Source organism: Salmo salar, chromosome 15 (assembly GCF_965601325.2).
Source record: "Salmo salar chromosome 15, fSalSal1, whole genome shotgun sequence".
NCBI lineage: Eukaryota > Metazoa > Chordata > Actinopteri > Salmoniformes > Salmonidae > Salmo > Salmo salar.
The window spans coordinates 64,709,595-64,737,268 of record NC_138305.1 but is presented as its reverse complement, the minus strand read 5'-3'; the positions used below and the strand labels follow the sequence as shown (position 1 = coordinate 64,737,268).

At 49.5% G+C, this 27,674-nt stretch overlaps 3 protein-coding genes across 7 annotated transcripts in view; all 3 read right to left on the bottom strand.

The window, feature by feature from the left end:
- Positions 1–340: 340 nt before the first annotated feature.
- Positions 341–27,674, bottom strand: part of LOC106571880 (peregrin) — an 89,729-nt gene continuing 62,395 nt past the window's right edge. For 2 of the 4 annotated variants that reach the window (XM_082961959.1, XM_082961958.1), the window contains exons 3-16: positions 9,971–10,160; positions 9,211–9,498; positions 6,866–7,383; positions 6,459–6,699; positions 6,049–6,180; positions 5,792–5,920; positions 5,308–5,707; positions 4,850–5,158; positions 4,393–4,650; positions 4,130–4,277; positions 3,857–3,990; positions 3,428–3,543; positions 2,650–2,804; positions 341–2,112 (exon numbers count right to left, since the gene is read on the bottom strand). In XM_082961959.1, coding sequence (XP_082818085.1) covers positions 1,929–2,112; positions 2,650–2,804; positions 3,428–3,543; positions 3,857–3,990; positions 4,130–4,277; positions 4,393–4,650; positions 4,850–5,158; positions 5,308–5,707; positions 5,792–5,920; positions 6,049–6,180; positions 6,459–6,699; positions 6,866–7,383; positions 9,211–9,498; positions 9,971–10,160 — 3,202 coding nt within the window. In that variant the 3' untranslated portion in view covers positions 341–1,928. The remainder of the gene's footprint in view (positions 2,113–2,649; positions 2,805–3,427; positions 3,544–3,856; positions 3,991–4,129; positions 4,278–4,392; positions 4,651–4,849; positions 5,159–5,307; positions 5,708–5,791; positions 5,921–6,048; positions 6,181–6,458; positions 6,700–6,865; positions 7,384–9,210; positions 9,499–9,970; positions 10,161–27,674) is intronic. The other 2 variants (XM_082961961.1, XM_082961960.1) reach the window with 2 other exon arrangements.
- Positions 13,426–27,674, bottom strand: part of LOC145860894 (uncharacterized) — a 40,314-nt gene continuing 26,065 nt past the window's right edge. Inside the window, exons 2-4 of the mRNA XM_082961964.1 lie at positions 18,104–20,599; positions 13,603–13,630; positions 13,426–13,564 (exon numbers count right to left, since the gene is read on the bottom strand). Coding sequence (XP_082818090.1) covers positions 13,554–13,564; positions 13,603–13,630; positions 18,104–19,123 — 1,059 coding nt within the window. The 5' untranslated portion in view covers positions 19,124–20,599 and the 3' untranslated portion in view covers positions 13,426–13,553. The remainder of the gene's footprint in view (positions 13,565–13,602; positions 13,631–18,103; positions 20,600–27,674) is intronic.
- Positions 20,989–26,830, bottom strand: LOC145860893 (uncharacterized). 2 transcript variants are annotated; one of them, XM_082961962.1, is made up of 3 exons: positions 24,503–26,830; positions 21,353–21,728; positions 20,989–21,197 (listed from the first exon to the last, which is right to left on the bottom strand). In XM_082961962.1, exons 1-3 carry the CDS (start codon positions 26,828–26,830, stop codon positions 21,121–21,123), a joined length of 2,781 nt encoding a protein of 926 aa, XP_082818088.1. In that variant the 3' UTR covers positions 20,989–21,120. The 2 variants fall into 2 exon arrangements, with proteins under 2 accessions (XP_082818088.1, XP_082818089.1); XM_082961963.1 differs by lacking the exon at positions 21,353–21,728 and having other exon boundaries at positions 20,989–21,131; positions 21,170–21,197.

Sequence of the window (27,674 nt, the reverse complement as noted above, 5' to 3'; positions counted from 1 at the left end):
TGGGCTTGGTCTAATTGATTCAAAAACAAAAAACACATAACTTTGTCTTTCTTAATGAACCAGAAAATCTAGTTATTTCTGGTTGTTTATCATAGTTAGCTGGCTAACGCATTGATCCTGCTTTGTAGTACCCCCCTCTGGTCCTGCTGTTCACCACTGTTTGTATAATGTCAAGTATGTACTCATGTAATTAAATGTGATTAGATGTGATCACTGCCTTCTGCTAAAATATTTTGATTGAGAGAACTTTTGAATTTAATAGGGAAAGGTGGCAATGTTGTACAAACATACACAGACATACACATTAACAGGCCAAAGAGAGCAGACCAGAACAAAGGTGTACAAAACTCAATTATTTTATTAAACTTCTATCTTATGTAATCTGTATATATAAAAGTTCTAAAGCCATTGGCCTGAGACTAGAACAGACAGTGAGGCTGGCGTGTTTCATCATATCCACATTTACATTAGTCCTCATTATTCACCAGCAGCCAGAATTGTACAACAGACAAGAACAAAAGGAGATGTAAACAGAGGCGACCAAAAAAATCATATACAGAAGAGTAGAGGAAACGACTGCACAATGCAGTGTTGTGAAGACGGTCAGTTAGACTAGTGGAGAAGAAGAAGACTGGAGGTCCTTGGGAGACGGAATAAATAACAGAGGAAGATGCTTTGCTCAGTTGATTGGCCATGCCATCCGACCTCGTGCTCCATTGGGCCGTGATTGGACATGGGGTAAGAGGGGGCGGCGGCAGAGGGGTTGCTGGACCAGTGGTACTTTCAAACCATAAGTGCACACAATGGGGTGTGTGGATGTGTGTGTATATTTTCCTATGAGAAGAGCTTTGTGTGAGTGTGTATGCATTTCCCTGTTTGAATGTAGTCAGGTTCAAAATGATTGGCACCCTTGATAAAGATTAGTAAAATAGAGGTTTTTAGCCACGCACACCAGTGGTGGGTTTGGCATCGAAATAAGGATGCGTGAGCAGAAAAGAACCCCATACCTTCTGTAAAATATGGGGGTGGATCTTCGACTGTACGGGGCTATTTTGCTTCCACTGGTCCTGGGGCCCTTGTTACGGTCAAATTTACCCAGTACTAGGACATTTTAGCCAAAAACCTGGTTGCCTCCGGAGGCTGAAACTTGGCCGCAAGTGAATCTTCCAGCAAGACAATAACCCCAAGCACACATCAAAATCCACAAAGAAATGGTCAATTGAACATAAAATAACAAAATGGTCTAAGATCTCTCCCAATGTGTTCTCCAATCTCAGAAAACATTTTAGAAAAAGGCTCAGTGCCATTATCCTCGCAAGGTCAGGAATTGAAAATAGGGGTGCCTATACTTTTTACCCCCACCATCAAAATCTCTTTCTCTGAGGAATTGTATTAGTATAAAATAATTAGTTTTTGAATATTTTTGCATACAATATAGCAGAGTATTTGTATTATTTATTTTATAGTCTTTTTTGCTAATCTTTATCAAGGGTGGCAATCACTTTGGACCTGACTGTATACAAGTGTGTATGCGCATATTTGCGTGATACAACCCTCTGTTTGCAGATCCTGTTTTTCAGGAGCTGGTAAACACTCATATCAACCACATACAAGGACAATTTTCCATCATGATTCTAGGCATAGCATTGTCTTCCATCCTCTTAATAGCCTTTTTGTTTCAATTCTCTTAAATACATATTTTACATCTCATATTAAATACCACTGTGTGTGTCAACAACATACGTGTGTGTGTGTGAGTGAGAGAGAAAAGGATGTTGCATGTGCTTTCCAATAGGTTATACCGGCACATTGATTCTCCTGTGTGCTGGGTGCTAGAGTATTGCTCTCCAAGGCCACAGGGTATATCAATCAACACACAGACCTATCAATATAACGGGAGGCCAGCAAAGACGCGTGTGTGTGTGTGCTCAGTCGCTGTCACTGGTGTCACTGCTGGGGTCTCCCTGGACCTTGTTGCGGTGCTGCATGGCACGGTGGTAGGCCACCTGCACTGACTTGCGGATGTTGGACTTCCTTCCCTCAAGCATCTTCTCCTTGTCCAGCTCCTGGTCCACCCCCAGAGGAACCAGCTTAGAGCGCGGCAGCCACTGCCTACAGACATGATCAGAAACACACACAGGGACATACAGTACAGGGTAGTAGCTTCTGCAGATATAATAGTAACTACTGTGTGAGCTGTGACCTAAAACAAGGTTTTTCTCTCTCTCTTTGTTCTCTCGCAAAGCATCCTCATCAACCACTCCTGACCCACTTCGGCTGACGAGCGATGGCTTTTTTGGCTTTCTTGCATTTATATGTCAAGAAAAGTTCCCTTTGTTCTTGTATTACTTGAATACAGCCATTTGATATGCTCTAGTGAAAATCTGCTGAGCTACACGTTGTTGACTACAGCCAGAGGTTTGCTGATACACTCTGATTCTGGGTTTTCCGCTGCCTCCACTGAGTAAGAACCTGAGCTGTAGAAGGGGAGGTCTTCAAATCACCACTTCTCTACCAGAGTGTGAGAGGGATAGAGGTTTGAGTGGAGTGAGAAAGAGGAAAATGAGTGGGAACAATGAGAGATAAAGAGAGAGAGAAAACACATAACAAAAAGATTGACAGTGTCAAGAGAAGAAACAGTGTACTGACCAGGTTCTCTTGTTGTCGAAGAAGAGAACCAGGAAGAGGTGTTCCCGGGCCTCCTGGGTCATCTGTTCCCCCAGCTTCAGGACTTCCAGGGGGGGCACGGGGATGGGGACCCCTCGGTGGAATACCCCCTCCCTGGGCATCTTAGGATCTATGATCTACAGGGGGGAAGAGGAGGGTTAGAGGTAGATATATGATAGTTTCATGAATATGGTGCGAAGGGGCCTCCCGAATGGCGCTGTGGTCTAAGACACTGGATTGCAGTGCTAGCTGAGCCACTTGAGATTCTGGATACAAGTCCAGGCTCTGTCGCAGCCGGCCGCGACCGGGATACCCATTGGGCGGTGCACAATTGGCCAAGTGTCGTCCGGGTTAGGGGAGGGTTTGGCAGGCAGGGATGTCCTTGTCCCATCGCGCACTAGCGACTCCTGTGGCGGGCCGGGCGCATGCACGCTGACACGGTCGCCAGGTGTACGGTGTTTCCTCCGACACATTGGTGCGGCTGGTTTCCGTGTTAAGCGGGCATTGTGTCAAGAAGCAGTGCGGCTTCGTTGGGTTGTGTTTCGGAGGACGCACGGCTCTCGACATTTGCCTCTCCCCTGTCCGTACGGGAGTTGCAGAGTTGAGACAAGACTGTAACTACCAATTGGATACCACGAAAAAGGGGTTAAATTAAATGAATATGGCGTGAGAAGTATGATGTTCTGCCTCTTTGTGGCCGAACAGATATTTCAACCATGGTGTATCCTAATGTGTGTGTGTCCATCCATTGCTGGATTACCAGAGCAGGGTATGAAGGGTAGCCTCTACACTTGGCCCACACCAGGTCCAGAGCATCAAGGGAAGAGTAGTGATCTGATGGCATCCTACAACCTGATCGGCCCCGGCCCCACCCTGCTGAGAGAAACACACGATACACCAGAATCACACACATACCAGTTTGCATCCCTGTTTGAGGGCCCAAAAAGGTGATACATTTTCTTTAGCACAGAAACACACAAAACACTATTTTCACCTCCTAAACACACACACACACACACACACACACACACACACACACACACACACACACACACACACACACACACACACACACACACACACACACACACACACACACACACACACTTTGGGAAAAGAAGAGGTAGAGGTGAAGCAACAGATGAAGATAAGTGCATGCCTATACGTGTGTGTGTAGTGTGTCACTCACAGTGTGAGACACTACGTGACCCTCCCACAGAGTAGGAGTCATTCTCTGTCCCTGATGTCTCCTCACTGCTGTCCTCCTGGAAGGCGGAACGAGAGAACGACTGCTTCCCCCGGCCCTGCTTAGACGGAGTGGTACTGAGAGAGAGAGATAAAGAGAAAGACAATAAAATAGTAATTTATTCATCCTAAACCAAAATGTGTGTATCATTAAAAGTTCAGTTGTGTTTGACTATGTGACTGTGTATGAATGCCATTGTGTGTGGATTATAATTACCTGGTTCTGTCAGAGGCAGCGCTGCTGCTGCTACTAGTGGTGGATTCAGAGTCAGAGCTGGATCGAGGGAGGCTCCTCTCATTCCTGTACACCCGAAAACTCTCTGTCACCGGCTGGTTGCCCCCAACAAAACCATTAGTGGGCAGACCTAGGAGACAGAGTCATAACCATTACAGTTACTAGACTGACCTGAGTCATTACTTCAAAAACAAGAGTAATGACAATATAACAATGTAAGAAGTGTGATTGTGCGTGTGTCTCACTCGGAAGAAGGTCGTCACTGTCACTCTCGGAGCTGGAGCTGCTGTGAGGGCTGCGGGGTCTCTTCCTCTGCCGAGGGGGGGACAGGAGGGGCAGTTGGGGGGGACCTATCGGACTAGGGCTTACCCCCGCATCTCTGTTCTTAGGGGGGCGGCCCGGCCTCTTGGGGGGTCCGGCCGTTTTGGGGTTCTTCTTGGAGAAGAGGACAGAGGTACGACGTCCCACCTCTGGAGCTAGAGCCGAGGACGATGCACTTAGATCTACAGAGAGAACGAGGAAGAGAAAATGGAAGTACAGTATATTATATATCCCTCCTTCGTAAAAGGAGAGTTGGGCATTAATTACCAGTATGGTAGGGGTAGGCCAGTGTGAGATAGTTATGAACAGTTATTCATGCATTCATATGAATGCATAGAGTGTATTTACTGTGAGTTAGTTTAGATATACACTCAGTCTCACCCTTGCCACTGATCTCCTGACTGCTGCTCTCCTCCCCCTCGTCATGGCGTCCCGTGGAGGAGGGGTGATGGGGGAGGGATGGTCCCCTGTCCCCTCCGGCCCCTGAGTCCCTGCCTCCCATGCCCGAACCCCCCTCTCTCTGGTGGGCCAGTTTCCTCTTGATGACCGTCATCTCTTTCCTCAGGGCTTTGGCCCGCCGTGACCGACCGATGCTGTGCTTCCCCGAGCTGACCTCATCAAAGCGCGCCTGCAGAAAACACAGCTGCTCCTCCAATGGCAGCCGCCGCCGGTTCTCTTGTAAGAGCAGGTCTAAGAGAGAGAGAGATTTAACGCAAGTACAGAATCCCAAATATACAGCAACATAACTTCATTGAAAGAGCGCAACTGAAGGAAAAGGAGAAAGGGGGAGAGGCGGAAGTAGAAAAGCTGGAGGTAAAACAGGACTCCAAGCCACTCACCCTCCTCATTGGAAGACAGCGGCCTGTCTCCGTCTCGGTCCCTCTCTCGTTCTCGGTCCCTGTCCCTTTCTCTCTCCCGCTCCCTCTCTCGGTCTCGCTCTCTGTCACGCTGGCTGTCCGGGCTGGGCTCTCGGGGGAGGTGCATGCCTGTGTCATAGTCCAAGCCGATTCGCTCAGCCTGTCTGCGGGCGGTCCTGATCACGGCCCCGCCCATCTCCCGGAGGCGCAGAGCGGCGCGGTAGAACACGGTGTCCTTGGCGTTGTATTTGAGACAATTGTTGACAATGAGGCCAAAGTCTGCCTCGAAAGCCTCGAAACTGAGGTAGCAGTGAGACTCAAGTAGATTCCACATGGTCTGGAAGTCCATAGGCCTCTCGATATGGTCCAGGTAGTCTGGCACCTGAGGAGAAAAAGAGGTCAGGGTTAAAGCACACCAGCCACTGTGTGTGCAAATAACGTTTGTGTGTGCGTGCGTGTGTGTTACCTCAGCCAGAGGGACAGGTTCAGTGAAGAAGTTGCTGGTGTCTCTGTCCTGTAGTTGCTCCAGGGTGTTCCTCAGTAGGACCAGGAAGGGAGTCAGCTGCATCTCTAGAGCCATCTGCTGCACCTTAATCTACACATTCCACACACACTGTAAAAAAAACTGCTCACTGTGCAAACTGCCAGATGTTAAGTTTGTGTGTCATAGAAATGTGTGCTTGAAGTGTGGATGTGAGGAGTGTGTGTGTGTGTGTGTCTCACCGTCTCCCTCTTGAGTTTCTCTCTCTTGCGGATGAGCTCCACCAGTAGTCTGGCTCTCTCCAGGTCATGTCTCAGTCTCTGCCATGCCTTCAGCTGCTCCTTCAGAGCCAAGTTATTCTCCTCACTGTCCCTCTGGGGCACCAACACACACACACACACACACACATTTGCAATGTAACACAACACTCAAAATGAACAGACACACACACACACACACACACACACACACACACACACACACACACACACACACACACACACACAGGTTAGTTTGGGAGTGTAACACAGTTAATCAGGATGCAGCAGCACACTCACACCACAATCAAACAAGCCTCTCATTTACATAACTTTCTCTCACACACATACATCAGTCCAAACACATGCAGAGTTTCCAGTAGTATTCTCCCTACCGCTGAGATAACAACACCAGACAGAGACTGTGTGGTGGTTACCGTGGTAACCTGTGACTCTGGCGCCTGTGGCTGTGGATGTAGCTGCTCTGTGTTGCGCTGCGACTGCAGGTGGGTCTGGAGCCGGCGCAGCAGAGGGACTCCATTTCGGCTCTGCCTCTTCAGGGTCCAGTAGCTATGCAGTCGCTGCATAAACTGGCTTTTCCTGGGCACTGTCAGGTTACTGGTGATCTTACTGAGCCTGGGGAGGAACACACAGGGGAGATGGTAGGACTGAAGAGACTGGGAGAGTATGTGATGTCTGAATCTGTAATGCCTTTGTATCTGCAGTGAGTGTGTGTGTGTGTGTATACACTGTGTGTGTGTGTGTGTATGTGTGTGTATACACTGTGTGTGTGTGTGTGTACCTGTGTGGGGGTATACAAGGCACAGATACCACAGGCGCGGCATTCCTCTTCTCAGCCAGTATCTTCCTGGCTCTCTTCATCTTCAGTCTGGACTTAGCCTTGGCCCTCTTGGCCCGCTCTGAGCTCCAGCCCTTGGAGTCGTCATCGTGACCTATACTGGGTTCATCGTCCTCCTCCAGCTCGCCCTCACTGTGGGAGGAGCCCATGCTAGCCCCTCCCACCCCCCCGATGGGGCGTGCAGAGCCGGGCGGGGTGTGGATGTCGCAATAGGCGGTCTTGCGGACGCTGAAGGAGGTGCCGTTGGCACCGGTCTCCCTGACAGGCTCCATCTTCATGTAGAGGCCGGCCTGCTGGGCACAGGTCACGTGGAAGGCTGTGTAGCAGTTGGCCTTGTGGCACTGGATGCAGGCGCCTGAGCCGCGCTGCTTGCAGATGTAGCAAGTGAGCTTCCAGCGCGCCGGGGGGATGTGCTCTATGCTGTCGATGGGCTCCAGGAAGACAGTGTTGGCAAAACACACCTTAGGGAGAGAGAAAAAGGGGTGAGGAGATCAGTCACATTCATTGCAACAGGATTGTCAACAGGACAGACAGACATCAAAACTATCATACGGTTTGTCAATACACAGCTCACAGCATTCACACACTCCTACTCTTGCACTAGTGCTCAGAAATTAGTGTTTTGAGGTAATTTTGACCCCCCCCCCCCAAAAAAAAAAACATGAAATGTATGCATTATGTGGGCTGAACAACACAGAATAAAACAATGAATAAAAGTCCCATAACGGGCATGACTACCCATTACAGCTTACCATTTAACCATAATGTATTCATAGTACTTCAATAAAATATTTCAGTTGTGTTTATTACATTTGTTTTATTTGATGACTTTATTATTTAATATCATCTTTATAGAGCTACTGCTTATGCTGTCTGAAAGAAAAAAAATGGTTGTAGTTCTTCAAAGTAAATAAGGCATACTTTTATGACTGCTAAATACCAACTATCAGTCACATAGATCATGTATTTTCAGGTAGGATACCTCACCAAGCAACTGCTCTCTATCCCTCTCGATTGTGTGTTCTTCTGTCTCTTCTCTCCATTTCTGTGTATTCCCCACACAGACCGGACAAGTAGGTGCGCAACGGATTGTGGTCATTGTAGTTAGTTTAGTACAGAAAACGGGGTAATTATGTTGAATATTGGCCTGTTGAAAACTACAACTCCCTATGACATCGCACAGTTCGGGCTTGAGCTGATTTATCTCTAGAGAAACTGCGCATTGAGCTCACAAAAATGAATTAAATGGAATTCAAATAATTGAACCGACATCGGTCAATTAGTTGTTTAAAAAACAAATAACCTTGCACACACTCCTACCCTCACACACACTCCTACCCTCACACACACTCCTACCCTCACAAACACCATTTACCCTCACACACACACCTATCCTCACACACACACTCCTACCCTCAGAAACACTATTACCCTCACACACACTCTCACCTCAGGGATCCAGAGGGCACACACTCCTACCCTCACACACACTCCTACCCTCACACACACTCTTACCTCAGGGATCCAGAGGGCACACACTCCTACCCTCACACACACTCTCACCTCAGGGATCCAGAGGGCACACACTCCTACCCTCACACACACTCTCACCTCAGGGATCCAGAGGGCACACACTCCTACCCTCACACACACTCCTACCCTCACACACACTCCTACCCTCACACACACTCTCACCTCAGGGATCCAGAGGGCACACACTCCTACCCTCACACACACTCCTACCCTCACACACACTCCTACCCTCACACACACTCTCACCTCAGGGATCCAGAGGGCACACACTCCTACCCTCACACACACACTCACCTCAGGGATCCAGAGGGCACACACTCCTACCCTCACACACACACTCACCTCAGGGATCCAGAGGGCACACACTCCTACCCTCACACACACTCTCACCTCAGGGATCCAGAGGGCACACACTCCTACCCTCACACACACTCCTACCCTCACACACACTCCTACCCTTCTCACACACCCCTACCCTCACACACACTCTCACCTCAGGGATCCAGAGGGCACACACTCCTACCCTCACACACACACTCACCTCAGGGATCCAGAGGGCACACACTCCTACCCTCACACACACTCTCACCTCAGGGATCCAGAGGGCACACACTCCTACCCTCACACACACTCCTACTCTCACACACTCCTACCCTCACACACACTCCTACCCTCACACACACTCCTACCCTCACACACACTCTCACCTCAGGGATCCAGAGGGCACACACTCCTACCCTCACACACACTCTCACCTCAGGGATCCAGAGGGCACACACCACATGGGCCCAGCGTGCGTCATCCGTCTGTTTGAAAGCTCCGCCCTTGTTGGGGCAGAGGGCACAGTCGACGGCCCGGCTAGGGGACTGGAGGCAGCGCCGACACAGCCACTGGCCCTCAGGGATGTAGGGCACACCGTAACACTCCTGGTGTACGGCCAGGTTACACATGTCACAGAACAGGATCACGTTGCTATTCTGACACTCGCCGTCGTTACAGATGCAGCAGACGGCATCTTCGTCGATCAGGGCGCTGGGGTCCATCTGGGAGAGAATGGAAAAGGGGGAGAAGAAAAGAGAAGAGGGTAAGGGGATAACCATTTAGGTCTTGAACCTTTTCTTGCCCAGGCAAACCGGCAACCCAGGGACCCCATCATACCTTAGCAAAGAAAAATGTGTTCACGTCTTGTCTTATCATCAAGTGAATGATAATGGCAAGGAGAATGAATCATCATTTTTAAATAAATATATTTGGTAGATAGTTTTTCATTATTTTGACCTCCCCACAATAGAATTGGAAGAGGAAGTGTAAACTCTAAACATAAACTATTAGCTTGAAAAGGTACTCCAAAAACATTTTCGCTAAGAGCAGCTGGTTAGACAAAGGTTAGCCATGCATGTCCAAGTCAAGAAAGCTTAACAGCAGCCAGTGGCACTTGCTGCACTGGTAGTCTATTATACTGACACAAAAGCTGTCACTCAGAGCGAGAGACAGAGTGTATCTAGTGTTTATCACCTTGTTGTGGCTCTCGAAGTAGGACTCCTTCTCCAGCCGGTCCATGAGGTACTCAAACACCTCCTGGGGGATGGGCGTCACCCCGTCACTACGCCGCTTGTCATTCATGATGTCCAGCCAGATGTAGTCCTCTTCATCAATGTCATACTCCACCTCCTCATCCAGCTCCTCTACCGACTTATCTATGTACCTGTGGGAGGGGAAAGTGTGGGGGTAGAAAGATGCAGAAAGGATTAGACTGAGATAGAGTTTGGACATGGATACCTTCAAAACCACCAGCCGAGGCAGGGTACTGTGACTGACCTGTAGTAGGATGAGTGTCGTGTGGTATTGTGACTGACCTGTAGTAGGATGAGTGTCGTGTGGTACTGCGACTGACCTGTAGTAGGATGAGTGTCGTGTGGTACTGTGACTGACCTGTAGTACGATGAGTGTCGTGTGGTACTGTGACTGACCTGTAGTAGGATGAGTGTCGTGTGGTACTGCGACTGACCTGTAGTAGGATGAGTGTCGTATGGTACTGTGACTGACCTGTAGTAGGATGAGTGTCATGTGGTACTGTGACTGACCTGTAGTAGGATGAGTGTCGTGTGGTACTGTGACTGACTGACCTGTAGTAGGATGAGTGTCGTGTGGTACTGTGACTGACCTGTAGTAGGATGAGTGTCGTGTGGTACTGTGACTGACCTGCAGTAGGATGTGTGTTGTGTGGTACTGCGACTGACCTGTAGTAAGATGAGTGTTGTGTGGTACTGTGACTGACTGACCTGTAGTAGGATGAGTGTCGTGTGGTACTGCGACTGACCTGGAGTAGGATGAGTGTCGTGGTATTGTGACTGACCTGTAGTAGGATGAGTGTCGTGTGGTACTGTGACTGACCTGTAGAAGGATGAGTGTCGTGTGGTACCGTGACTGACCTGTAGTAGGATGAGTGTCGTGTGGTACTGTGACTGGCCTGTAGTAGGATGAGTGTCGTGTGGTACTGTGACTGACTGACCTGCAGTAGTATGAGTGTCGTGTGGTACGTGACTGACTGACCTGTAGTAAGATGAGTGTCGTGTGGTACTGTGACTGACTGACTTGTAGTAAGATGAGTGTCGTGTGGTACTGCGACTGACCTGTAGTAGGATGAGTGTCGTGTGGTACCGTGATTGACCTGTAGTAGGATGAGTGTCATGTGGTACTGTGACTGACCTGGAGTAGGATGAATGTTGTGTGGTACTGTGACTAAGCAGAAGTAGGATGAGTGTCGTGTGGTACTGCGATTGACCTGGAGTAGGATGAGTGTCGTGTGGTACTGTGACTGACCTGTAGTAGGATGAGTGTCGTGTGGTACTGTGACTGACCTGTAGTTGGATGAGTGTCGTGTGGTACTGTGACTGACCTGTAGTAGGATGAGTGTCATGTGGTACTGTGACTGACCTGTAGTAGGATGAATGTCGTGTGGTACTGTGACTAACCTGAAGTAGGATGAGTGTCGTGTGGGACTGTGACTGACCTGTAGTAGGATGAGTGTCGTGTGGTACTGTGACTGACCTGTAGTAGGATGAGTGTCGTGTGGTACTGTGACTGACCTGTAGTTGGATGAGTGTCGTGTGGTACTGTGACTGACCTGTAGTTGGATGAGTGTCGTGTGGTACTGTGACTGACCTGTAGTAGGATGAGTGTTGTGTGGTACTGTGACTGACCTGTAGAAGCATGAGTGTCATGTGGTACTGTGACTGACCTGGAGTTGGATGAGTGTCGTGTGGTAATGTGACTGACCTGTAGTAGGATGAGTGTCGTGTGGTACTGTGACTGACCTGTAGTAGGATGAGTGTCATGTGGTACTGTGACAGACCTGTAGCAGGATGAGTGTCGTGTGGTACTGTGACTGACCTGTAGTTGGATGAGTGTCGTGTGGTACTGTGACTGACTGACCTGCAGTAGTATGAGTGTCGTGTGGTACTGTGACTGACTGACCTGTAGTAGGATGAGTGTCGTGTGGTACTGTGACTGGCCTGTAGTAGGATGAGTGTCGTGTGGTACTGTGACTGACGGGAGTGTCGTGTGGGACTGTGACTGACCTGTAGTAGGATGAGTGTCGTGTGGTACTGTGACTGACCTGTAGTAGGATGAGTGTCGTGTGGTACTGTGACTGACCTGTAGTTGTATGAGTGTCGTGTGGTACTGTGACTGACCTGTAGTTGTATGAGTGTCGTGTGGTACTGTGACTGACCTGTAGTAGGATGAGTGTTGTGTGGTACTGTGACTGACCTGTAGAAGGATGAGTGTCATGTGGTACTGTGACTGACCTGGAGTAGGATGAGTGTCGTGTGGTACTGTGACTGACTGACTTGTAGTAAGATGAGTGTCGTGTGGTACTGCGACTGACCTGTAGTAGGATGAGTGTCGTGTGGTACCGTGATTGACCTGTAGTAGGATGAGTGTCATGTGGTACTGTGACTGACCTGGAGTAGGATGAATGTTGTGTGGTACTGTGACTAAGCTGAAGTAGGATGAGTGTCGTGTGGTACTGCGATTGACCTGGAGTAGGATGAGTGTCGTGTGGTACTGTGACTGAACTGTAGTAGGATGAGTGTCGTGTGGTACTGTGACTGACCTGTAGTTGGATGAGTGTCATGTGGTACTGTGACTGACCTGTAGTAGGATGAGTGTCATGTGGTACTGTGACTGACCTGTAGTAGGATGAATGTCGTGTGGTACTGTGACTAACCTGAAGTAGGATGAGTGTCGTGTGGGACTGTGACTGACCTGTAGTAGGATGAGTGTCGTGTGGTACTGTGACTGACCTGTAGTTGGATGAGTGTCGTGTGGTACTGTGACTGACCTGTAGTAGGATGAGTGTTGTGTGGTGCTGTGACTGACCTGTAGAAGGATGAGTGTCATGTGGTACTGTGACTGACCTGGAGTAGGATGAGTGTCGTGTGGTACTGTGACTGACTGACTTGTATTAAGATGAGTGTCGTGTGGTACTGCGACTGACCTGAAGTAGGATGAGTGTCGTGTGGTACCGTGATTGACCTGTAGTAGGATGAGTGTCATGTGGTACTGTGACTGACCTGGAGTAGGATGAGTGTCGTGTGGTACTGCGACTGACCTGAAGTAGGATGAGTGTCGTGTGGTACCGTGATTGACCTGTAGTAGGATGAGTGTCATGTGGTACTGTGACTGACCTGGAGTAGGATGAGTGTCGTGTGGTACTGTGACTGACCTGTAGTAGGATGAGTGTCGTGTGGTACTGTGACTGACCTGTAGTTGGATGAGTGTCGTGTGGTACTGTGACTGACCTGAAGTAGGATGAGTGTCGTGTGGGACTGTGACTGACCTGTAGTAGGATGAGTGTCGTGTGGTACTGTGACTGACCTGTAGCAGGATGAGTGTCGTGTGGTACTGTGACTGACCTGTAGTTGGATGAGTGTCGTGTGGTACTGTGACTGACCTGTAGTAGGATGAGTGTTGTGTGGTACTGTGACTGACCTGTAGAAGGATGAGTGTCGTGTGGAACCGTGACTGACCTGTAGAAGGATGAGTGTCGGGTGGTACTGTGACTGACCTGTAGTAGGATGAGTGTCGTGTGGTACTATGACTGACCTGTAGTAGGATGAGTGTCATGTGGTACTGTGACTGACCAGTAGAAGGATGAGTGTTGTGTGGTACCTGTAAAGGATGAGTGTCGTGTGGTACTGTGACTGACTGACCTGTAGTAGGATGAGTGTCGTGTGGTAATGTGACTGACCTGTAGTAGGATGAGTGTCGTGTGGTACTGTGACTGACCTGTAGTAGGATGAGTGTCATGTGGTACTGTGACAGACCTGTAGCAGGATGAGTGTCGTGTGGTACTGTGACTGACCTGTAGTTGGATGAGTGTCGTGTGGTACTGTGACTGACTGACCTGCAGTATTATGAGTGTCGTGTGGTACTGTGACTGACCTGTAGTAGGATGAGTGTCGTGTGGTACTGTGACTGACCTGCAGTAGGATGAGTGTTGCGTGGTACTGCGACTGACCTGTAGTAAGATGAGTGTCGTGTGGTACTGTGACTGACCTGGAGTAGGATGAGTGTCGTGGTATTGTGACTGACCTGTCGTAGGATGAGTGTCGTGTGGTACTGTGACTGACCTGTAGAAGGATGAGTGTCGTGTGGTACCGTGACTGACCTGTAGTAGGATGAGTGTCGTGTGGTAATGTGACTGACCTGTAGTAGGATGAGTGTCGTGTGGTACTGTGACTGACCTGTAGTAGGATGAGTGTCGTATGGTACTGTGACTGACCTGCAGTAGGATGAGTGTCGTGTGGTACTGTGACTGACCTGTAGTAGGATGAGTGTCATGTGGTACTGTGACTGACCTGTAGTAGGATGAGTGTCGTGTTGTACCGTGACTGACCTGTAGAAGGATGAGTGTCGTGTGGTCCCGTGATTGACCTGTAGTATGATGAGTGTCATGTGGTACTGTGACTGACCTGGAGTAGGATGAATGTTGTGTGGTACTATGACTAAGCTGAAGTAGGATGAGTGTCGTGTGGTACTGCGATTGACCTGGAGTAGGATGAGTGTCGTGTGGTACTGTGACTGACCTGTAGTAGGATGAGTGTCGTGTGGTACTGTGACTGACCTGTAGTTGGATGAGTGTCGTGTGGTACTGTGACAGACCTGTAGTAGGATGAGTGTCATGTGGTACTGTGACTGACCTGTAGTAGGATGAATGTCGTGTGGTACTGTGACTAACCTTAAGTAGGATGAGTGTCGTGTGGGACTGTGACTGACCTGTAGTAGGATGAGTGTCGTGTGGTACTGCGACTGACCTGTAGTAGGATGAGTGTCGGGTGGTACTGCGACTGACCTGTAGTAGGATGAGTGTTGTGTGGTACTGCGACTGACCTGTAGCCGGATGAGTGTCGTGTGGTACTGCGACTGACCTGTAGTCGGATGAGTGTCGTGTGGTACTGTGACAGACATGTAGTAGGATGAGTGTCGTGTGGTACTGTGACTGACTGACCAGTAGTAAGATGAGTGTCGTGTGGTACTGTGACTGACTGACCTGTAGTAGGATGAGTGTCGTGTGGTACTGTGACTGACTGACCTGTAGTAGGATGAGTGTCGTGTGGTACTGTGACTGACCTGTAGTAGGATGAGTGTCGTGTGGTACTGTGACTGACCTGTAGTAGGATGAGTGTCGTGTGGTACTGTGACTGACCTGCAGTAGTATGAGTGTCGTGTGGTACTGTGACTGACTGACCTGCAGTAGTATGAGTGTCGTGTGGTACTGTGACTGACCTGTAGTAGGATGAGTGTCGTGTGGTACCGTGACTGACCTGTAGAAGGATGAGTGTCGTGTGGTACCGTGATTGACCTGTAGTAGGATGAGTGTCGTGTGGTACTGTGACTGACCTGGAGTAGGATGAATGTCGTGTGGTACTGTGACTAAGCTGAAGTAGGATGAGTGTCGTGTGGTAATGCGATTGACCTGGAGTAGGATGAGTGTCGTGTGGTACTGTGACTGACCTGTAGTAGGATGAGTGTCGTGTGGTACTGTGACTGACCTGTAGTTGGATGAGTGTCGTGTGGTACTGTGACTGACCTGTAGTAGGATGAGTGTCGTGTGGTACTGTGACTGACCTGTAGTAGGATGAGTGTCGTGTGGTACTGTGACTGACCTGTAGTAGGATGAGTGTCGTGTGGTACTGTGACTGACCTGTAGTAGGATGAGTGTCGTGTGGTACTGTGACTGACCTGTAGTAGGATGAGTGTCGTGTGGTACTGTGACTGACCTGTAGTTGGATGAGTGTCGTGTGGTACTGTGACTGACCTGTAGTAGGATGAGTGTTGTGTGGTACTGTGACTGACCTGTAGAAGGATGAGTGTCATGTGGTACTGTGACTGACCTGGAGTAGGATGAGTGTCGTGTGGTACTGTGACTGACTGACTTGTAGTAAGATGAGTGTCGTGTGGTACTGCGACTGACCTGTAGTAGGATGAGTGTCGTGTGGTACCGTGACTGACCTGTAGTAGGATGAGTGTCATGTGGTACTGTGACTGACCTGGAGTAGGATGAGTGTCGTGTGGTACTGCGACTGACCTGTAGTAGGATGAGTGTCGTGTGGTACTGTGACTGACCTGTAGTAGGATGAGTGTCGTGTGGTACTGTGACTGACCTGTAGTAGGATGAGTGTCGTGTGGTACTGTGACTGACCTGTAGTAGGATGAGTGTCGTGTGGTACTGTGACTGACCTGTAGTAGGATGAGTGTCGTGTGGTACTGTGACTGACCTGTAGTAGGATGAGTGTCGTGTGGTACTGTGACTGACCTGTAGTAGGATGAGTGTCGTGTGGTACTGTGACTGACCTGTAGTAGGATGAGTGTCGTGTGGTACTGTGACTGACCTGTAGTAGGATGAGTGTCGTGTGGTACTGTGACTGACCTGTAGTAGGATGAGTGTCGTGTGGTACTGTGACTGACCTGTAGTAGGATGAGTGTCGTGTGGTACTGTGACTGACCTGTAGTAGGATGAGTGTCGTGTGGTACTGTGACTGACCTGTAGTAGGATGAGTGTCGTGTGGTACTGTGACTGACCTGTAGTAGGATGAGTGTCGTGTGGTACTGTGACTGACCTGTAGTAGGATGAGTGTCGTGTGGTACTGCGACTGACCTGTAGTAGGATGAGTGTCGTGTGGTACTGTGACTGACCTGTAGTAGGATGAGTGTCGTGTGGTACTGTGACTGACCTGTAGTAGGATGAGTGTCGTGTGGTACTGTCGACTGACCTGTAGTAGGATGAGTGTCGTGTGGTACTGTGACTGACCTGTAGTAGGATGAGTGTCGTGTGGTACTGTGACTGACCTGTAGTAGGATGAGTGTCGTGTGGTACGTGACTGACTGACCTGTAGTAGGATGAGTGTCGTGTGGTACTGTGACTGACCTGTAGTAGGATGAGTGTCGTGTGGTACTGTGACTGACCTGTAGTAGGATGAGTGTCGTGTGGTACTGTGACTGACCTGCAGTAGGATGAGTGTCGTGTGGTACTGCTGACTGACCTGTAGTAGGATGAGTGTCGTGTGGTACTGTGACTGACCTGTAGTAGGATGAGTGTCGTGTGGTACCGTGACTGACCTGTAGAAGGATGAGTGTCGTGTGGTACCGTGATTGACCTGTAGTAGGATGAGTGTCGTGTGGTACTGTGACTGACCTGGAGTAGGATGAATGTCGTGTGGTACTGTGACTAAGCTGAAGTAGGATGAGTGTCGTGTGGTACTGCGATTGACCTGGAGTAGGATGAGTGTCGTGTGGTACTGTGACTGACCTGTAGTAGGATGAGTGTCGTGTGGTACTGTGACTGACCTGAGGGATGAGTGTCGTGTGGTACTGTGACTGACCTGTAGTAGGATGAGTGTCGTGTGGTACTGTGACTGACCTGTAGTGGATGATGCGTGTGGTACTGTGACTAACCTGAGTAGTATGAGTGTCGTGTGGTACTGTGACTGACTGACCTGTAGTAGGATGAGTGTCGTGTGGTACTGTGACTGACCTGTAGTAGGATGAGTGTCGTGTGGTACTGTGACTGACCTGTAGTAGGATGAGTGTCGTGTGGTACTGTGACTGACCTGTAGTAGGATGAGTGTCGTGTGGTACTGTGACTGACCTGGAGTAGGATGAATGTCGTGTGGTACTGTGACTGAGCTGAAGTAGGATGAGTGTCGTGTGGTACTGCGATTGACCTGGAGTAGGATGAGTGTCGTGTGGTACTGTGACTGACCTGTAGTAGGATGAGTGTCGTGTGGTACTGTGACTGACCTGTAGTTGGATGAGTGTCGTGTGGTACTGTGACTGACCTGTAGTAGGATGAGTGTCGTGTGGTACTGTGACTGACCTGTAGTAGGATGAATGTCGTGTGGTACTGTGACTAACCTGAAGTAGGATGAGTGTCGTGTGGGACTGTGACTGACCTGTAGTAGGATGAGTGTCGTGTGGTACTGTGACTGACCTGTAGTAGGATGAGTGTCGTGTGGTACTATGACTGACCTGTAGTTGGATGAGTGTCGTGTGGTACTGTGACTGACCTGTAGTTGGATGAGTGTCGTGTGGTACTGTGACTGACCTGTAGTAGGATGAGTGTTGTGTGGTACTGTGACTGACCTGTAGAAGGATGAGTGTCGTGTGGTACTGTGACTGACCTGAAGTAGGATGAGTGTCGTGTGGGACTGTGACTGACCTGTAGTCGGATGAGTGTCGTGTGGTACTGTGACAGATATGTAGTAGGATGAGTGTCGTGTGGTACTGTGACAGATATGTAGTAGGATGAGTGTCGTGTGGTACTGTGACTGACTGACCTGTAGTAGGATGAGTGTCGTGTGGTACTGTGACTGACCTGCAGTAGTATGAGTGTCGTGTGGTACTGTGAATGACTGACCTGCAGTAGAATGAGTGTCGTGTGGTACGTGACTGACTGACCTGTAGTAGGATGAGTGTCGTGTGGTACTGTGACTGACCTGTAGTAGGATGAGTGTCGTGTGGTACAGTGACTGACCTGTAGAAGGATGAGTGTCGTGTGGTACCGTGATTGACCTGTAGTAGGATGAGTGTCGTGTGGTACTGTGACTGACCTGGAGTAGGATGAATGTCGTGTGGTACTGTGACTAAGCTGAAGTAGGATGAGTGTCGTGTGGTACTGCGATTGACCTGGAGTAGGATGAGTGTCGTGTGGTACTGTGACTGACCTGTAGTAGGATGAGTGTCGTGTGGTACTGTGACTGACCTGTAGTTGGATGAGTGTCGTGTGGTACTGTGACTGACCTGTAGTAGGATGAGTGTCGTGTGGTACTGTGACTGACCTGTAGTAGGATGAATGTCGTGTGGTACTGTGACTAACCTGAAGTAGGATGAGTGTCGTGTGGGACTGTGACTGACCTGTAGTAGGATGAGTGTCGTGTGGTACTGTGACTGACCTGTAGTTGGATGAGTGTCGTGTGGTACTGTGACTGACCTGTAGTTGGATGAGTGTCGTGTGGTACTGTGACTGACCTGTAGTAGGATGAGTGTTGTGTGGTACTGTGACTGACCTGTAGAAGGATGAGTGTCGTGTGGTACTGTGACTGACCTGGAGTTGGATGAGTGTCGTGTGGTAATGTGACTGACCTGTAGTAGGATGAGTGTCATGTGGTACTGTGACTGACCTGTAGTAGGATGAGTGTCATGTGGTACTGTGACAGACCTGTAGCAGGATGAGTGTCGTGTGGTACTGTGACTGACCTGTAGTAGGATGAGTGTCGTGTGGTACTGTGACTGACTGACCTGCAGTAGTATGAGTGTCGTGTGGTACTGTGACTGACTGACCTGTAGTAGGATGAGTGTCGTGTGGTACTGTGACTGGCCTGTAGTAGGATGAGTGTCGTGTGGTACGTGACTGACTGACCTGTAGTAGGATGAGTGTCGTGTGGTACTGTGACTGACCTGTAGTAGGATGAGTGTCGTGTGGTACCGTGACTGACCTGTAGAAGGATGAGTGTCGTGTGGTACCGTGATTGACCTGTAGTAGGATGAGTGTCGTGTGGTACTGTGACTGACCTGGAGTAGGATGAATGTTGTGTGGTACTGTGACTAAGCTGAAGTAGGATGAGTGTCGTGTGGTACTGCGATTGACCTGGAGTAGGATGAGTGTCGTGTGGTACTGTGACTGACCTGTAGTAGGATGAGTGTCGTGTGGTACTGTGACTGACCTGTAGTTGGATGAGTGTCGTGTGGTACTGTGACTGACCTGTAGTAGGATGAGTGTCGTGTGGTACTGTGACTGACCTGTAGTAGGATGAATGTCGTGTGGTACTGTGACTAACCTGAAGTAGGATGAGTGTCGTGTGGGACTGTGACTGACCTGTAGTAGGATGAGTGTCGTGTGGTACTGTGACTGACCTGTAGTAGGATGAGTGTCGTGTGGTACTGTGACTGACCTGTAGTTGGATGAGTGTCGTGTGGTACTGTGACTGACCTGTAGTTGGATGAGTGTCGTGTGGTACTGTGACTGACCTGTAGTAGGATGAGTGTTGTGTGGTACTGTGACTGACCTGTAGAAGGATGAGTGTCGTGTGGTACTGCGACTGACCTGTAGTAGGATGAGTGTCGTGTGGTACCGTGATTGACCTGTAGTAGGATGAGTGTCATGTGGTACTGTGACTGACCTGGAGTAGGATGAATGTTGTGTGGTACTGTGACTAAGCTGAAGTAGGATGAGTGTCGTGTGGTACTGCGATTGACCTGGAGTAGGATGAGTGTCGTGTGGTACTGTGACTGAACTGTAGTAGGATGAGTGTCGTGTGGTACTGTGACTGACCTGTAGTTGGATGAGTGTCGTGTGGTACTGTGACTGACCTGTAGTAGGATGAGTGTCATGTGGTACTGTGACTGACCTGTAGTAGGATGAATGTCGTGTGGTACTGTGACTAACCTGAAGTAGGATGAGTGTCGTGTGGGACTGTGACTGACCTGTAGTAGGATGAGTGTCGTGTGGTACTGTGACTGACCTGTAGTAGGATGAGTGTCGTGTGGTACTGTGACTGACCTGTAGTAGGATGAGTGTCGTGTGGTACTGTGACTGACTGACTTGTATTAAGATGAGTGTCGTGTGGTACTGCGACTGACCTGAAGTAGGATGAGTGTCGTGTGGTACCGTGATTGACCTGTAGTAGGATGAGTGTCATGTGGTACTGTGACTGACCTGTAGTAGGATGAGTGTCGTGTGGTACTGTGACTGACCTGTAGTAGGATGAGTGTCGTGTGGTACTGTGACTGACCTGTAGTAGGATGAGTGTCGTGTGGTACTGTGACTGACCTGAAGTAGGATGAGTGTCGTGTGGGACTGTGACTGACCTGTAGTAGGATGAGTGTCGTGTGGTACTGTGACTGACCTGTAGTAGGATGAGTGTCGTGTGGTACTGTGACTGACCTGTAGTTGGATGAGTGTCGTGTGGTACTGTGACTGACCTGTAGTTGGATGAGTGTCGTGTGGTACTGTGACTGACCTGTAGTAGGATGAGTGTTGTGTGGTACTGTGACTGACCTGTAGAAGGATGAGTGTCGTGTGGAACCGTGACTGACCTGTAGAAGGATGAGTGTCGGGTGGTACTGTGACTGACCTGTAGTAGGATGAGTGTCGTGTGGTACTATGACTGACCTGTAGTAGGATGAGTGTCATGTGGTACTGTGACTGACCTGTAGAAGGATGAGTGTTGTGTGGTACCTGTAAAGGATGAGTGTCGTGTGGTACTGTGACTGACTGACCTGTAGTAGGATGAGTGTCGTGTGGTAATGTGACTGACCTGTAGTAGGATGAGTGTCATGTGGTACTGTGACAGACCTGTAGCAGGATGAGTGTCATGTGGTACTGTGACAGACCTGTAGCAGGATGAGTGTCGTGTGGTACTGTGACTGACCTGTAGTTGGATGAGTGTCGTGTGGTACTGTGACTGACTGACCTGCAGTAGTATGAGTGTCGTGTGGTACTGTGACTGACTGACCTGTAGTAGGATGAGTGTCGTGTGGTACTGTGACTGACCTGTAGTAGGATGAGTGTCGTGTGGTACTGTGACTGACCTGCAGTAGGATGAGTGTTGCGTGGTACTGCGACTGACCTGTAGTAAGATGAGTGTCGTGTGGTACTGTGACTGACCTGGAGTAGGATGAGTGTCGTGGTATTGTGACTGACCTGTCGTAGGATGAGTGTCGTGTGGTACTGTGACTGACCTGTAGAAGGATGAGTGTCGTGTGGTACCTGTGACTGACCTGTAGTAGGATGAGTGTCGTGTGGTACTGTGACTGACCTGTAGTAGGATGAGTGTCGTGTGGTACTGTGACTGACCTGTAGTAGGATGAGTGTCGTGTGGTACTGTGACTGACCTGTAGTAGGATGAGTGTCGTGTGGTACTGCGACTGACCTGTAGTAAGATGAGTGTCGTGTGGTACTGTGACTGACCTGGAGTAGGATGAGTGTCATGTGGTACTGTGACTGACCTGGAGTAGGATGTGTGTCGTGTGGGACTGCGATTGACCTGAAGTCGGATGAGTGTCGTGTGGTACTGTGACAGATATGTAGTAGGATGAGTGTCGTGTGGTACTGTGACAGATATGTAGTAGGATGAGTGTCGTGTGGTACTGTGACTGACTGACCTGTAGTAGGATGAGTGTCGTGTGGTACTGTGACTGACCTGCAGTAGTATGAGTGTCGTGTGGTACTGTGACTGACTGACCTGCAGTAGTATGAGTGTCGTGTGGTACGTGACTGACTGACCTGTAGTAGGATGAGTGTCGTGTGGTACTGTGACTGACCTGTAGTAGGATGAGTGTCGTGTGGTACCGTGACTGACCTGTAGAAGGATGAGTGTCGTGTGGTACCGTGATTGACCTGTAGTAGGATGAGTGTCGTGTGGTACTGTGACTGACCTGGAGTAGGATGAATGTCGTGTGGTACTGTGACTAAGCTGAAGTAGGATGAGTGTCGTGTGGTACTGCGATTGACCTGGAGTAGGATGAGTGTCGTGTGGTACTGTGACTGACCTGTAGTAGGATGAGTGTCGTGTGGTACTGTGACTGACCTGTAGTTGGATGAGTGTCGTGTGGTACTGTGACTGACCTGTAGTAGGATGAGTGTCGTGTGGTACTGTGACTGACCTGTAGTAGGATGAATGTCGTGTGGTACTGTGACTAACCTGAAGTAGGATGAGTGTCGTGTGGGACTGTGACTGACCTGTAGTAGGATGAGTGTCGTGTGGTACTGTGACTGACCTGTAGTAGGATGAGTGTCGTGTGGTACTATGACTGACCTGTAGTTGGATGAGTGTCGTGTGGTACTGTGACTGACCTGTAGTTGGATGAGTGTCGTGTGGTACTGTGACTGACCTGTAGTAGGATGAGTGTTGTGTGGTACTGTGACTGACCTGTAGAAGGATGAGTGTCATGTGGTACTGTGACTGACCTGGAGTAGGATGAGTGTCGTGTGGTACTGTGACTGACTGACTTGTAGTAAGATGAGTGTCGTGTGGTACTGCGACTGACCTGTAGTAGGATGAGTGTCGTGTGGTACCGTGATTGACCTGTAGTAGGATGAGTGTCATGTGGTACTGTGACTGACCTGGAGTAGGATGAATGTTGTGTGGTACTGTGACTAAGCTGAAGTAGGATGAGTGTCGTGTGGTACTGCGATTGACCTGGAGTAGGATGAGTGTCGTGTGGTACTGTGACTGACCTGTAGTAGGATGAATGTCGTGTGGTACTGTGACTAACCTGAAGTAGGATGAGTGTCGTGTGGGACTGTGACTGACCTGTAGTAGGATGAGTGTCGTGTGGTACTGTGACTGACCTGTAGTAGGATGAGTGTCGTGTGGTACTGTGACTGACCTGTAGTAGGATGAGTGTCGTGTGGTACTGTGACTGACCTGCAGTAGTATGAGTGTCGTGTGGTACTGTGACTGACTGACCTGTAGTAGGATGAGTGTCGTGTGGTACTGTGAATGACCTGTAGTAGGATGAGTGTCGTGTGGTACTGTGACTGACCTGTAGTAGGATGAGTGTCGTGTGGTACTGTGACTGACCTGTAGTAGGATGAGTGTCGTGTGGTACTGTGACTGACCTGTAGTTGGATGAGTGTCGTGTGGGACTGCGATTGACCTGTAGCCGGATGAGTGTCGTGTGGTACTGTGACTGACCTGTAGTAGGATGAGTGTCGTGTGGTACTGTGACTGACCTGTAGTAGGATGAGTGTCGTGTGGTTCTGTGACTGACCTGTAGTTGGATGAGTGTCGTGTGGTACTGTGACTGACCTGTAGTATGATGAGTGTCATGTGGTACTGTGACTGACCTGGAGTAGGATGTGTGTCATGTGGGACTGCGATTGACATGTAGCCGGATGAGTGTCGTGTGGTACTGTGACTGACCTGTAGTAGGATGAGTGTTGTGTGGTACTGCGATTGACCTGTTGTAGGATGAGTGTCGTGTGGTACTGTGACTGACCTGCAGTAGTATGAGTGTCGTGTGGTACTGTGACTGACTGACCTGCAGTAGTATGAGTGTCGTGTGGTACTGTGACTGACCTGTAGTAGGATGAGTGTCGTGTGGTACCGTGACTGACCTGTAGAAGGATGAGTGTCGTGTGGTACCGTGATTGACCTGTAGTAGGATGAGTGTCGTGTGGTACTGTGACTGACCTGTAGTAGGATGAGTGTTGTGTGGTACTGCGATTGACCTGTAGTAGGATGTTTGTCGTGTGGTACTGTGACTGACCTGCAGTAGTATGAGTGTCGTGTGGTACTGTGACTGACTGACCTGCAGTAGTATGAGTGTCGTGTGGTACTGTGACTGACCTGTAGTAGGATGAGTGTCGTGTGGTACCGTGACTGACCTGTAGAAGGATGAGTGTCGTGTGGTACCGTGATTGACCTGTAGTAGGATGAGTGTCGTGTGGTACTGTGACTGACCTGTAGTAGGATGAGTGTCGTGTGGTACTGTGACTGACCTGTAGTAGGATGAGTGTCGTGTGGTACTGCGACTGACCTGTAGAAGGATGAGTGTCGTGTGGTACTGTGACTGACCTGGAGAAGGATGAGTGTCATGTGGTACTGTGACTGACCTGGAGTAGGATGTGTGTCGTGTGGGACTGTGACTGACCTGTAGTAGGATGAGTGTCGTGTGGTACTGTGACTGACCTGCAGTAGTATGAGTGTCGTGTGGTACTGTGACTGACTGACCTGCAGTAGTATGAGTGTCGTGTGGTACTGTGACTGACCTGTAGTAGGATGAGTGTCGTGTGGTACCGTGACTGACCTGTAGAAGGATGAGTGTCGTGTGGTACCGTGATTGACCTGTAGTAGGATGAGTGTCGTGTGGTACTGTGATTGACCTGTAGTAGGATGAGTGTCGTGTGGTACTGTGACTGACCTGTAGTAGGATGAGTGTCGTGTGGTACTGTGACTGACCTGCAGTAGTATGAGTGTCGTGTGGTACTGTGACTGACTGACCTGCAGTAGTATGAGTGTCGTGTGGTACTGTGACTGACCTGTAGTAGGATGAGTGTCGTGTGGTACCGTGACTGACCTGTAGAAGGATGAGTGTCGTGTGGTACCGTGATTGACCTGTAGTAGGATGAGTGTCGTGTGGTACCGTGACTGACCTGTAGAAGGATGAGTGTCGTGTGGTACCGTGATTGACCTGTAGTAGGATGAGTGTCGTGTGGTACTGTGACTGACCTGTAGTAGGATGAGTGTCGTGTGGTACTGTGACTGACCTGTAGTAGGATGAGTGTCGTGTGGTACTGCGACTGACCTGTAGAAGGATGAGTGTCGTGTGGTACTGTGACTGACCTGGAGAAGGATGAGTGTCATGTGGTACTGTGACTGACCTGGAGTAGGATGTGTGTCGTGTGGGACTGTGACTGACCTGTAGTAGGATGAGTGTCGTGTGGTACTGTGACTGACCTGCAGTAGTATGAGTGTCGTGTGGTACTGTGACTGACTGACCTGCAGTAGTATGAGTGTCGTGTGGTACTGTGACTGACCTGTAGTAGGATGAGTGTCGTGTGGTACCGTGACTGACCTGTAGAAGGATGAGTGTCGTGTGGTACCGTGATTGACCTGTAGTAGGATGAGTGTCGTGTGGTACTGTGACTGACCTGTAGTAGGATGAGTGTCGTGTGGTACTGTGACTGACCTGTAGTAGGATGAGTGTCGTGTGGTACTGTGACTGACCTGCAGTAGTATGAGTGTCGTGTGGTACTGTGACTGACTGACCTGCAGTAGTATGAGTGTCGTGTGGTACTGTGACTGACCTGTAGTAGGATGAGTGTCGTGTGGTACCGTGACTGACCTGTAGAAGGATGAGTGTCGTGTGGTACCGTGATTGACCTGTAGTAGGATGAGTGTCGTGTGGTACTGTGACTGACCTGGAGTAGGATGAATGTCGTGTGGTACTGTGACTAAGCTGAAGTAGGATGAGTGTCGTGTGGTACTGCGATTGACCTGGAGTAGGATGAGTGTCGTGTGGTACTGTGACTGACCTGTAGTAGGATGAGTGTCGTGTGGTACTGTGACTGACCTGTAGTTGGATGAGTGTCGTGTGGTACTGTGACTGACCTGTAGTAGGATGAGTGTCGTGTGGTACTGTGACTGACCTGTAGTAGGATGAATGTCGTGTGGTACTGTGACTAACCTGAAGTAGGATGAGTGTCGTGTGGGACTGTGACTGACCTGTAGTAGGATGAGTGTCGTGTGGTACTGTGACTGACCTGTAGTAGGATGAGTGTCGTGTGGTACTATGACTGACCTGTAGTTGGATGAGTGTCGTGTGGTACTGTGACTGACCTGTAGTTGGATGAGTGTCGTGTGGTACTGTGACTGACCTGTAGTAGGATGATTGTTGTGTGGTACTGTGACTGACCTGTAGAAGGATGAGTGTCGTGTGGTACTGTGACTGACCTGGAGTAGGATGAGTGTCATGTGGTACTGTGACTGACCTGGAGTAGGATGTGTGTCGTGTGGGACTGCGATTGACCTGTAGTCGGATGAGTGTCGTGTGGTACTGTGACAGATATGTAGTAGGATGAGTGTCGTGTGGTACTGTGATAGATATGTAGTAGGATGAGTGTCGTGTGGTACTGTGACTGACTGACCTGTAGTAGGATGAGTGTCGTGTGGTACTGTGACTGACCTGCAGTAGTATGAGTGTCGTGTGGTACTGTGACTGACTGACCTGCAGTAGTATGAGTGTCGTGTGGTACGTGACTGACTGACCTGTAGTAGGATGAGTGTCGTGTGGTACTGTGACTGACCTGTAGTAGGATGAGTGTCGTGTGGTACCGTGACTGACCTGTAGAAGGATGAGTGTCATGTGGTACTGTGACTGACCTGTAGTAGGATGAATGTCGTGTGGTACTGTGACTAACCTTAAGTAGGATGAGTGTCGTGTGGGACTGTGACTGACCTGTAGTAGGATGAGTGTCGTGTGGTACTGCGACTGACCTGTAGTAGGATGAGTGTCGTGTGGTACTGTGACTGACCTGTAGTAGGATGAGTGTCGTGTGGTACTGTGACTGACCTGTAGTAGGATGAATGTCGTGTGGTACTGTGACTAACCTGAAGTAGGATGAGTGTCGTGTGGGACTGTGACTGACCTGTAGTAGGATGAGTGTCGTGTGGTACTGTGACTGACCTGTAGTAGGATGAGTGTCGTGTGGTACTATGACTGACCTGTAGTTGGATGAGTGTCGTGTGGTACTGTGACTGACCTGTAGTAGGATGAGTGTCGTGTGGTACTGTGACTGACCTGTAGTAGGATGTGTGTCGTGTGGGACTGCGATTGACCTGTAGTCGGATGAGTGTCGTGTGGTACTGTGACAGATATGTAGTAGGATGAGTGTCGTGTGGTACTGTGATAGATATGTAGTAGGATGAGTGTCGTGTGGTACTGTGACTGACTGACCTGTAGTAGGATGAGTGTCGTGTGGTACTGTGACTGACCTGCAGTAGTATGAGTGTCGTGTGGTACTGTGACTGACTGACCTGCAGTAGTATGAGTGTCGTGTGGTACGTGACTGACTGACCTGTAGTAGGATGAGTGTCGTGTGGTACTGTGACTGACCTGTAGTAGGATGAGTGTCGTGTGGTACCGTGACTGACCTGTAGAAGGATGAGTGTCATGTGGTACTGTGACTGACCTGTAGTAGGATGAATGT